At 39.4% G+C, this 13,427-nt stretch overlaps 1 protein-coding gene across 1 annotated transcript in view; it reads right to left on the bottom strand.

Annotated features, from left to right (window-relative positions):
* emilin2a (elastin microfibril interfacer 2a) overlaps window positions 1-13,427 on the bottom strand; it is a 129,646-nt gene that overhangs the window by 21,264 nt on the left and 94,955 nt on the right. Inside the window, exons 3-5 of the mRNA XM_042497481.1 lie at window positions 5,596-5,745; window positions 2,991-3,318; window positions 2,290-2,415 (exon numbers count right to left, since the gene is read on the bottom strand). Coding sequence (XP_042353415.1) covers window positions 2,290-2,415; window positions 2,991-3,318; window positions 5,596-5,745 — 604 coding nt within the window. The remainder of the gene's footprint in view (window positions 1-2,289; window positions 2,416-2,990; window positions 3,319-5,595; window positions 5,746-13,427) is intronic.

Here is a 13,427-nt window from a genome sequence, read left to right as displayed (position 1 = left end):
TGTTGTTTCACAAATAACAACGATTCACAACGCTGTATTAAATTGCAACACATCATGTTCCAATACATTATAAATGACGACTGTTACTCACCACTTACTGGTGTACATACTCCTGTTTACAACAAACAATTACCCGCTCAGAGGAACAGAGTGCTTTGTTTATTTAACTTACTACAAACTACATTTCAGGTTTCAGATTTACTGATAATAGATCTCACGCACTGCTCACAGCGCTTTATTGCAGCTCTTAAGTTTACTTTTGATGTGGTTTACAAATGGTTTGATAGCAAGGTCTGTTATTTTTGCATTATGATGATAAATTACAACGGAACATTGTGTTATATTATACTGAGTACCTGCTAATGATAAGTCTTCAGCTGTGAAACATCTATCAGCGCATGATAACACATATTTCAACACTAGAAGAAATAAGAAGCAGATTTATAAAATGTGTCAGAGACAGACTTGGTCTGGGAGTGTAAACTATTCAGTTAAGTGTGATTAACTTTAACGCATGAAGCCAGAGAGGTACAGCTGTGCAAGTTAGCAAAAGTAACTCTGGCCTGAATATACATAATTGTTCAGAATTAAAGTCAGCACTTAATCTTTTTCATTTACTGCGACCATGCCACTCATTACCTTGGAAGTTTAGCAGCATCCCATATCTCACTGTTGTCCTAATCCTCTTAAGGAAATGCTGTTATTGGCTCAAGGCCTCCGTGATCCCAGCTGACTCATCAAAAGAAAATTTTGGCATTGTGCATTTCTGCAAACTACGGGTGCACTACTTTTGTGTTTCATATCAACATTTCTTAAGTGATGTAGTTCTGATTACATGTATATGAGCAAAGTTTTTCATTGGGAGGTGGAGGGAATGTGGATGGTGTGAGACCTAGGTAGGACAGCTGCCAAGCTACAGACAACAGTTCAAGTCCACCAAAAAAAATGAAACTGTCTGTTTTTTCAGCGAGACATTGGCTGCATTTCCAATGGTGATTATGCCACCGAAAGTGGGTGTTTTTTAACAAGACACTGTAGCATCTCCAGTTGATATTGTGCCACAAAAAGCTGGTGTTTCTTGTCATGACATTGGCTACATTTCTGGTTGGAATCATTTTACCAAAAGTGGGTGTTTTTTTAGCGAGACATCAGCATTTCCAGTGGTGATTGTGCCACAAAAATAGACTGTTTTTTTTAGATTTTGTGGCCTTTCCTGCTGCATTGTACCACCAAAAGTGGGTGTTTTTAATGAGACACCAGCGGCTTTTCCACTAGCAATTGTGCCACCAAAAAGTGGGTGTTTTTTTAGCAAGATATTGCAGCATCTCCAGCAGATATTGTGCCACAAAAATAGGTGTTTTTTGGTGAGACACTGGCTGCATTTTCAGTAGTGATTTGTGCCACCAAAAGCAGGTGTTTGTTAGCAAGGGGATAGTGGATCCTGTGACGCCTAGGCGAGACAGCTGCCAAGCTGCAGACCAACAAACAACAAAATCATGTGTTTTCAACTAAGACATGAACAGCATTTCGAGCAGTGTGATTGTGCCACCAAAACTTGGTATTTTAAGCCAAATTGTGCCCTTTTCCTTCCTTAAGTGGTTTTGGTTCCTAAATGTGATCACATGTTACTCAGAGCCTTGTTGAAACATTACAAAAACATATATAATCATATAACATACAAATGTTACATATCTGTGGTTTGCAGAAATGTACAATGCCGACATTTATTCTGGCGATTGGGTTGGTGATCCTGAACACCACAGGCATGTTAAGTGAACAGATGAATTTAGACAAGCTGTTCACAGGCTATTATTGTAGTTTTTGTAGTTTCCTTTTTTTTTTTGATTAGAATAGGAGACCATACGGCATCATACAAATCCACTGAAGTGATTAAATTCAGTGGCAAACATTCAAAAAAAAAAACATGAATGACACTGCACATGCTTTTTATTTTGAGAATCCATTTTAACATGGTGCATGCTGCCTCTGTATTTGTACTGATGGAGCGCAGGTATGCAGGTAAACAACCATCTGTGTTGCCTTTCAGCTATAGGGAGAGTTCTGGTCCTCTTTTGCTTTAGGCTACATTTTCTGTTTAACCCTTTGCCTTGACAGTGAGCTTTTTCACTTGCAAGAAAATTCTGTGCTCTTGGCTCTGCCAACTGAGTTTCTTCAGCCGCTGTGAATATTTCTGCCTCCGGAAACATTTTGTATCAGAACTCGGGTGTATCTCATGCATCCAAAACGTGCACCCTCGACCCAATTCCCCTTGCTCCCCCGGATGCTCACGTCACTTGTTGCTGGCAGTCGGGCTGGTAGGCTGGGCAGGGGGCCACTACGGGCTCCTGGAAGCTCTCCACACTCCCCTGCACGGCGCAGCTCACGTTCCTGCGAACCACATAGGCACACCAGTTCCTGAGGAGAGAGGCAGAAATAAACAACATGTATAACCCAAGAACTATAAGAAACATTTCATAGAGATAGTGTACACATGTCATTGAAGTATTTGTAGAGTTTGTGGTGATTTTTGGTGATAAAAACATCAGTATTCGGTCTTTACGCTTGCGCTTTCCTTAAAGATTGCGTCATTTCAGTGAGATTTTTCCTCTTTTTTAGCCGATTTTACTTTTTCTGGAAATAGTTACAAAGGGTTTCTTGTGCTGTAGAGGAGAAACTTAAGCAATCAGACATTCCAGTGTTTATCTGGATGTTATCACCTTTAGGCAACACTGGCAAATCTGAGCCAAATTTAGCCACAGGCTGATAAAAGCACAGTTAATGTTAACGGGCTGCAGATGACCATAAGAGGCTAAAATCTTCACTGAGACAGTGAGACGTTTAGACATTATCGCATTTTTATTGGCGACTGCGTAACAAAGGCGCACACTATTTACCTCCAGGAAAAGTTTAAAGACCGTGCCCAAGTAGTTGTTATGACTTTAACAAAAACAGATAAAAAAAAGTTGGCCACAAAAAGACCCGTCACTTACCTGTTTCTGTGCCTCTGTACCACTCCAGTGTATGCAGACCCATGGAACAAGTCATATGAGGAGGGAGACCCGTAAGTGAACTGAAAGTTCAAAAACAGTGTGAAAACTGTCCACCGCCAGTCCATCTCTCTCCTCCTGTAACTCATACTGAACAAACGCCTTAAAATAAATATTCCTAACACAGAAAAAAAGACGTTTACTGTTTTATTATCATGCGCGACGTTCCCAAACACCACAGTCTCATTGCCCCAGTGACTGATCAAACTCCAAGTTTGGGGAAGTCCACATTCACTGCAACTCCCTAGGAATGACGTCCAGGGCCGACACCCTCCTCCCAGAAAATTCACGAGGAAAAAAATTTCCCAGTCTTTAAAAAAAAAAAAAAAAAAAAGTTTTATAGGTCAAAGTGTTTTTGCTAATGTCTCCCTTCACTGTAAAATCTGCCAAGTTTTTCCCACTTAAAATAATATTGGAAACCGATTGCCTTGTAAACTGTAAATTAATCTTAATGTATGTTATCTAGCGACTTAAAAATGACAATTAAAGTTACCTTGTTCTTTCTAAGTGTAGCAACGTCAGTAAACCAAATTAGTCTGACTTTAATAATGAAGGCAAAGAGGTTTTTGGCAATAATGAAGCTAGGAGATTGGCAAGTTCTGTTTTGTTATAATACACAAATATATATATATTTAATATTATTTTTATTGACAAATTATGAAGACATAAACCACACGTAAATCAATACAGAAAAACTTACAAGTTCAATCACACACACTTACACACAGACCCGAGCACACACACACATCCAGGAGGAGAGTTGCCAGTAACTAAACAGTTGATCATAACCATGTGTCTAAAGGACTCACACATGTACCTGTTGTCCACAGTAACTAGGGGTGGTGTTGACAAATTAAAAACAGAAATACAGGATCAAAATACAGAAAAGAAAGTGTTGATCCACATAAGGGTGGGATCCGATTGAGTCCAAGTTTTGCCAGAAGGTATTTTCCCATTTATCTTGACATTTTGAATAAGAATACATAAATGTGATATAAGATATAGCACAGAAACGTGGTTTACTTAAGTTCCTAAAACTTGAAATAAAGATTGATTTAATTAAACTTGTTATATTTAATTTGCAACAACGTTACAAAATTAAGTGAATATGGCTAGATTTGAAGTAAACTTAACAATTAGATGTAAAGTACACATAAATTAAGACTTATAGTTATATTTACCTACATTTTTAGAGGCAATCAGTCTCCTCGATTTTTTATATTAAAGTCAGCTTGCCAGACTGTACAGTATTTGATTAAGTTATGCTTTTGGTTAATGAGTGTAGATGATGCTGCCATCGTTAGAAAGGATTTGGGATCCAAGTTGATTACTTCTTTGTCTGCCAACAGCCATTAATTCACACCTCACTGATGAACATAACAGAATAATGCCTTTTGAATGCAACCTCCAGAGTTGAAAGAGGTGTGCTGGTGCTGATGATATTCATGGCCAGGGATAACAGTGGTAATTTACATTCTGTCTGCTCTGTTGCTGAATGGGGATATGAGAAGGGGGGATATATAGCCAGTGTGTGCGGTCTGTTCTGCTCTGAGCAAATTTTGTTTTCCACGCCAAGCTGAGCAATTTGCTGAGCAATATCTTAATGTGGAGGGAGACAGAAAAGTAGCACATTAGTTACACAAGAGCTTCAATTCACAGCACTTGAGGCAGGAATTCATTGTCAGTCCTTTAGCGCCGTGTGAATGTGTGAGAAAGGAGGAGAGTTTCCAAGCACACAGTGATGCTGTGAAAATTATAATTTATTTCTATGAGATGGCCTTAAGCAATTCCCCCCAGTTTCCCAGGGTGCTGTCATGGGGCATACTGTATGACTCTTTGCCGATCAGATAGATCAGTGAACATAAAAACATGAATATGGGAGAGGAAAGAAAAACAAAGAGGGAGACAGAAGGAGAGACAAGGGAGACTTAAAGATGGGGAGAATTCAAGTTCTAGATGTGGAGTAATGATTCAGAGGAATACTGTAGAGCAATGACGCCCAATTTAAAATCCAAAAAATGCCTCAAAATCCAATGTCCCCAAATCCTAGAAATGACCTGAAATCCTAGAGACTGCCTTAAATCTCAGAAACATCCTAAAATCCTGGAAATGGACTAAAATTACAAGCAATGTCCTAAAATCCTGGAAATGTCCCAAAATCAGAGAAATGTCCTGAAATCCTAGAGACACATGTATGAGGATGCTGCTGCGACTTGCTTCTAGCCTCCTCTCATTTTGCAAAAGTGGCTGCCAAGCGAAGCAAGTTGAGTATCTGTGCTGTAGAGCATTATGGGAGGAAGAGATGTTTAAACCTACATGTGGACCGTCTTCCAAAAAGAAGAACCCTTTCAACAGTGGTGTAGTGGCAGATGGAAGAAAGTGGGTTTACACTCTTATATGCTGATCAGCCAAAATATTAAAACCAAGTGAATAGCATTGATCATTGTTACAATGCAATGTTCTGCAGGGAAACCGGGCATTGTTGTTGATGCCACTGGACACGCACCACCCACCTAAAATCTGCTGCAGACCAAGTACACCCCCTCACGGGAACGGCACTCATGGAAGTGGCCCCCCTGCAGGACAATGAGCCACGCTGCACTGGATTGGACATTGCTCTGACCAGTTGAGGCATGGACACAGGACCTTTGGGGGTTGTTCTGCACCAGGGTGTTGGCGGTGAATCTTTTGAGTCTTTCTGAAATGAGGCACCAGCACATCCCAAAAAATAATCAATCAGACTGAAATCTGGTCAACTCAGAGACCAAGTTTAGGCCTTGAGCTCTTTGTCACCCTTGTTGGAGCATTCCTGAGGAGTATTAGGCGTGTGGCATTGTGCTTTGTCCTGCTAAGGGCGCCACTGCCGTCAAGAAGAGTCATTTGAAGGGGGGTACTTGGCCTGTGTGGTGCATGTCAAGTGGCATCCACATGAATGCCAGAAAATGACATTATTAAGAGATGATCAATGTTATTCGCTTCATCTGTCAGTAGTTTTAATGTTTTGGTTGATCGGTACAAATCCCAATATCTTTTTGGCTGATTGATTCTGAAAACAACCAGAGAAAGAGATGAGTATACCCTTTATACCCTGTAAACCCTCCACTACAGCACTCCCTTTCAACATTGAACAAGCTCTTTTTTTCCTGAACTGCTTTCAGACCAGAGATAACCCTTCCCAAAATAAGATTGCACTATTTCATCAGGCAGCGAGCGCCGCCGGGCCGGCCAAGTGAGAGATGCTCGGATCAGTTATGTAAGTGAATGATGTCTGCAGGGATTTGATTTTCAAGTGTTTTATCAACACGCACATCAGGGGAACCTGACACGTTGTTAATGCAATCCATACCTCCACCCACGTGATGCTTTTAATGAGATTATCGACAATTTCATTGATTTGCTTTTGTTCATTTCCTCTCTCTTTCTAGTATTTACGCATAATTCTAACCTGTGCATTAACCCTAATTACACATTTGTCGAACCCTCGACATCTGCTGCAGACAAGGGAAAAAAATAGGTTGTTAATGGGGTTTATGTGATTTGTGGCTGTTTGTTTAGTCACCAGAAGAGGGCAGCACAGCAGCAGTAAAGAAAGCAAAAACTCTTTCTTGTAGTCATGGCAATTCCTTTTTTCAAAAGTGCAGGAGTGAGAAAAGGACATTTCATTACTGAGGCAGTGCGAGCACCTGGGTTTCTCCAGCTCTGTCACCTTGCCATGCCATGATCATGTCAGTTATCCGTGTTGTGCATGCTGAATACTGTCTATTTTAAAGGAATCATGTTATATTTTAGTCAAAATCAGCAGCCAATTTAAGTCTTTTGTTATCTGATACCATAACAGTTAATATTTAGAGATTTTTTTCATCAGGTGATAATTTTGTATCACAGGCACAGAAAAAGCCTTTATACAGCCTCAATTGCAGAAGGATATGTATTTTTTAAAAGGCCCTTGCTCTGTGCTTACTGTACTTATTTTCTATGACATTATCAAGCAATGTGTGTCCAGCTCAAGCTTAAAATAGTCATTAACTTCATATACGCCCTAATATTCATGCAGAATGGGAGGTAAGATGAGTCATGACCGAGGGGAAAATACTCCGCCATATCTTTCAGTTTAAGACAAAAAACTCCCCATGATTTCGCTTATAAATCCAGGGGACATTTCCTCACTTCACCTCTCTTGGATCGATTTCTTATTTTTCGACTTTGCAGAAGTTGGACGACTGATTGAAATTGGAATAGCCTGCATTGAACCGGGGTGGGTCCTTTGCAGCATACAATGCATTTGTCATTGAGACACGTGCTTTGCAAGGCCGCCCCTCACCAAGACTGCCTTTGAATGAATCCTTTAGATGCAATGCCACTGAAGCAATGACCTCCAGCTTTATGTTAACTTAAAATGAATGTGCAGGTGCACCTTTTGGGGGGTGTTCAAGGCTGTGACTCAGGCAACACAAAGCAGTTTCTTTTCTTTGAAAGGACCTGTAGAGCCATTACGCTGCATACAGAATGTCCTGGAATGCATGGCTTCATAAGGAGTCCTAAAGCCCGGAAATCTGTTACCATTTTAGCATCTCCGGTTCCCTTGTCTCAAAGTCAATGGGCTTTTTGAATGGGTTTTTGGTAAGAAGCCTTAAATGAGGGCTATGGTTAACACGATCTTCAGAGACTTGCACAATTTGTTCTACGACATAAAGTAAATCAATAAATACTCCACCCACAAACTTTAAAGCTTAAAAAAGGCGGTTACTAACCGTGGCTGGAGGATATAACAGGATGTCATAACACCAAACCACGCCGCACACGTGTTGTAGTGGTGGAGATGTGAACGCAGTTTGTTTAGCCTAGCAATAACTTTTTACTTCTGGCGATTGCATTTAGGCTTCAAAAATCCTGATAGTGTGATTCATTTGTGAAGATTATCTTGCTGAACAAAACATGTCAGTATCATAAAAGATCGTTTACCATCAAGCTTATTTTGAGCTATAATTGAAAATCCATTGGAAAAATAACATAGTCTTTTTGATTAGGAAATCAGGGTGACATTAGCTTCCAGGTTGGCCCATAGAAAAATGTCATCCCCAGAGCGCTCTTTATCATCAAATTAAATTCAGCTGGCGCTAACTGTCCACGTAGGTGTGGATTTTTGTGGGCATTGTGGCTTCCTTACAGTAAATGTGCCATTGTATAACTGGCTTTTTGTGTCACCCAGGAGAGTGAGAAGTGCTGCAAGAGATCGCTTTCATTTGGCAAGCAGCACCACGCGCATGATACCACTGCACTTACGCCGGGTGACTCAGTGGGGGGATGCACACACTGCCCACACAGGGAGTTTTCAAAGTGGGGTCAAAGGATCTGCCTAAGGTTGCTGCGGTGGGATTCAGTTTCTCTCCTTCAGCTCCACACACTGAAACAGAGAGCATGAGACGTGATGTTTTTGATCGCATATTTTTGAGCTGAAATGCAGTCAAAAATGACTCCTGATCACTCCTGGTGCGAAGATGCTGGATGTTCCTTTGAGATGCCTTAATATATGAACATACACAGACACATTTCATAGCACTGATGAAGCAGCTAAAGACTCCTTGGTCTCGTTTCATGCTGTTACACCCGCTCTCTGAGGCTTTGTGTTAGGTGTAAGAGCAACAGAAATGATGATACCTCAGAGAATTCACTCTACCAGATTGTCTTCTACCATTATCTCAGAGTTCTTGTCTTTTTTCCCTTCTTGTTCATTTTCACACAAAAAAAAAGTCCTGACAGACTGGCATCGTCGCTTTGTAAAAGATTGAAAATAGCACCCTAATTACTCAATCTTTCCATTATGGGTGACACTTGCTTAGTCGGATTTATCTTTTTTAGTTCGTTAATTGGCGTAACACTGTGAATGACCTCGTCTGGATCAGGTTGTAGGTTGGATTTTTGCTTGTTTTGCTGAAGAAAGGAAAGCACAACGGGTACGATTCAGTAGACTGTCATGATCAGAACATAAGATTAAGAGAAAGTTCAAACAAATGTCATGGTCAGAGACAGACGGGGAGACAGACTTGGAGACAAAGGCAGAGATATAGTTGCCTGTTGTGGATGTACACAAATAACACACCCACCCACACACTCACAGTCTCCCCCTCCAATCTCTCACACATGCACAAACTCATGGGCCCGTGCATGCAGACACACACGGCAGATTACCAGAGCTGATTTATTGGTTGTAAAATGTTAATATAGCTATAAGCCGTGCTCATGAATTGTTAATTAAGGCCGTGACAGACTCGTCACCTAAAATGTTAATGAGGTGAGATTGCGTCGGGGCTGAGAGGTCTCTGTGAGCTACTGTGCAAATACAACAGATGAGCTGAATCCACAAGACCCCCCACGCACTATAATAAGAAACGCTGAGGGCACCTGAGATGGGTCGTGCCCATTCGGCCATAGAGTAATTAAATTAATGAATGGCGGTGTGTGAATTAACCGTTGTGATAGTGAAAGTGAGTAATGATTATAATCCATTTTTACCCCTCAGCCAGTCTAATTCTGGACTGTCTTGGTCAAACTGACTCATTCAGTGGTGTTAAAAGTATCTTCATATCTAAGATAAAATATTGTGCATGATAACGACTCTTAAATAATTCCCAATTAAGTGCCCAGCATTGAGAAAGAACAGACTCATAGCTGGTGGGAGGAGGGATCTCCTGTGGCGTTCAGTGGTATTCACCTTGTTGGTATAAGTCAGTGTCCAGAGAGGCATGAAGGGGGTGGGTGATATTGTTGGTCATCACTTGAGCACCAGAGACTTGGGTTTCACTGTCATTTCTTCACATTAAAAGAGTTCCTAAATCGATAACTTTTTTCTGTATAGGCTGAGGCGAAAGTTAGCATTGCCCTGGTTCCCTCATCAAAAAGTCTTTGGGATTTTTCCATTGGATTTTGGATTATAGCAGAAAATAAGATTTGTGGCAAAGAAATGTTTATGATACTTACATGTTTTGTTCAGCAAGATAATCTCCACAAATGAACATCACTTTGGGGATTTTTGAGGTCTAAATGCAATCACCATTGACAATTTATATTGAGTCTATACATTGATTTGGCTGCTTTAATATTGCTATTCCTGCTCTACACACAACATTTTCTTATAAAATATTCAAATTAATCCTGTTCTGAATATATATATTTGTAAAATCCTTGTTTCATTTACAGCTTTAAATCTTTAAAAATGTTGTTCACATTTGGGCAATATTGACATTGTTACTATAATATGCATTAGTGCTCCAGGGAATATGTTTTTCTGTAGGCCAACGCTAAAGTTAACTTCACTCTGGTTTGGGTAAGGTTAATTTTATTAATCTCCAAAGGGGAAACTCATTTTCCACCATGGTCAACATACAACAACAAGACATTAAAACAAGCACAGTACAACAGTACAACATACAACAATAAATAGCACCAGACACCAGGTTTTAGTCTAGTTTTAGTCGACAAAAACTCAAAATGTTTTGGTTGGTGAAAGTTCATGACATTTTGGTCAAGATGTTTTTATCGATTTTAACTAAACCAATTAGGCAAATACAGGTCCCAGAAATTATAATCAAGGTGACATAAAGGTAATGTAAGCTGAGAGGAGATTTAAACCAGGGCTAAACTGTTAAAATCAGCACTTGTGTCCACAATACCACCTGTCCCCCGATCATGTTACTGTCAGAAGTTCAGTGAATATGTAATATATGTATATTCTACATTATTCTTATTTTTACATTTGTTGAGATGATTAGAAATTGCTAATGCAGTTGTAAAGCTGCTTTCAATGAAGTCAGTGATCAGAATTTCACCCTCCCTCAGATGGTCTGTGTGGCGTTGTGGATGAGGATAAAAGTATCTGCTAAATACGCCTTACCTTTATAAGTGTTAGTATTAAGTCTTCATATTACATTTAATTAATTATTAATGTCCACTACTAACTTTTAAGGCAAAGTGTCTAACTGATTTGTAAAAAATAACAAATATCTCCTTGTGTGGTTATTACAACGTGTCAGTGCAGCTGAAGTCAAAGGTAATGAGGGATTAATGTAAATTTTAATCTAAAGAGACAAAGACCGCATTAACGAAGGCCCGCGGTCAGAAAACAATATTATAAACTGCTGTATTGAACTATCCCTAATTATTCAGTGCACACAGACATATCTGTCTCATTACTCATGCATTAAGTCAGACCACTGTCTTCTTTACTGTTTTTTCTCTGTTTGATCATAACGTCCATATTTCCCCTTTTCCACATTATATACTTTACCCGCATATATATTTACAAACTGCTGCTCACGCGCTGAAAACACGCATTTTCTCCACCTCTGCACCACGAGGATCCGCGATCAACACGTTCACGTTGATCCAGGATACTCTCACCTGGTTTTACATAGTCCCACCTTCTCATCCTGGTTTTGTAAAACATGCAACGGATAAAACCAGCAGGGACAGATGAGTGGAGGTCAAGCCTCGTTTTTTCTCTTATCCTTAAATTTTACTTTTGTGCAATGGCCCCCTGCTCTCTGCAGGTTGTGACCCGACTCTGACACAACTTTGCTGTTTGAAAACACCGCTGTAGCTAATGTAGCTGTTCATAAACAAGCTAACCACCCGGAAGTGCAATCGGGTCGCTTTGGGACGCTTTATTGAGGAATAATCGTGCGGATTAACATCAAACCGGGGTTTTTCCCATTATAACGTCGCTTTGGACCTTGCTAACTTCTTCCAAACGGTCCGGATTATTTCTGTACATCACCTGGTTAAGGTAAGTGTTTGAAGGTTATGCTAACACCATGCTGTGATTGATATCTTGGCTGTGTTTTGTAATATGTTTGTTGGCTGAGATTCGCGTGCTGCTGTCTTTTTTGCTGGTGATTTATGTTTTGGTGTTTGCTAACGTTAGCGGCTAATCTATTTTGCCACTGTTTGTAAATGCTGTTATATGCTAATATTAGCTATGTGCCGCATTTGCATTGGTATAAGCTAACTGTTAATAGCCTGGTTTGGACTGTCTGAGTTTATTTTTGTTGTATTTATGCTTTCATATTTGCATCATACTGCATAAACATATACTTTAAATGCTCATGTTTGAATTGGGGTAGTTCATTTGAATCCAGCTCTTGTCATTGTTTTTCGGGTTTTGGTGTTGGCTAACTGCTAATTTCTGTTGTGCATTTAGGTGCTAGCTGTGTATTTGCATTGGTTTTAGCTAATAGTGACATCTTGGTTTTGACCAAATAATGTATAGATATATACATTCTTTTATAGCTAGTTTGCACTGTGTAAGCTATTTTTTCCTTTGTTTGTTGCATTTAATGCTTTCAGTTTGCTTATTTGCATCATTCTGTTTATATACTTTTAATGCCCATGTTTTGAATTTGGTGCAGTTTATTTAAATCAGTTGTTGGCATTGTTTTTTGGGGTCTGGGGGTTTGCATCCTGCTGGTTATGGTGCATGTATGTGCTAGCTATGTACAGATTTTGCATTGGTTTGCTAATTGTGACATCTTGGTTTGTGTTAAAGAAACTGTAAATATACTGTCTTTAAAAACTCATTTTTAATGTTTGGACTGGCCACGCTTATTTTTCTTGTGGTTATTGCATCTTATGCTTTCATATTGTTTGCATCCATCTGTTTCTGTACTTTTACTGCTCATGTATGAATTGGGTTTATACGTTTAAATCAGTTGTTGCTAATTTTCTGTTGTGCCTTTATGTGCTGGCTATGAGACCTGCAGTATTTGCAAAAGTGTTATGAGTTAACACTGACCTCCTGCTGTGGACCGGCTGAGCTTATTTTTCTTTGGGTTATTGCATTATGCTTTAATATTTATTATTTGCGTCATAGTGCTTGTACTGACGTGGAAAAATCTTGTACTCTTGCCCCATCTTCATTTTGATGAATAATTATATAATATCAATTAATTGCAGTTGATTTTACCTGAATATTTAAGTTTAATGACAACATGAATCATATCAGAGAGGCTCTTGGTACAGCACATACATGGACAAAGACATACCAAAAACTTAACACAACATAAATATTTTTTTGGTGCTTTCATGAAATATTTACATAATGAGATTTTTGATAAATCATCAGTAATGAGGATATCATGTGCATGTGGTTAGGGAAATATTAGAACAGCTTTAACAGAGGAGTTACATCACTACATCACCTTACTGTAATGCAGCCTTTAAAACCAAGAAAAGAATATTTCAGATACTGGGATGTCCAAATTTTAAAATGATCAATTCTCATATCATGATATTGGTATGATATTGATATATTTCCCATAGGTGTTGTACTTTTAAATCCAGTTGTTGCCATTTTTTGGTGTGGTTTTCTTTTAGCTCAGAGCAAAC

Source organism: Plectropomus leopardus, chromosome 12 (genome assembly GCF_008729295.1).
Source record: "Plectropomus leopardus isolate mb chromosome 12, YSFRI_Pleo_2.0, whole genome shotgun sequence".
Lineage (NCBI taxonomy): Eukaryota > Metazoa > Chordata > Actinopteri > Perciformes > Serranidae > Plectropomus > Plectropomus leopardus.
Note: the sequence above shows the minus strand (reverse complement) of the source record. Positions and strands in the feature narration are given on the sequence as shown.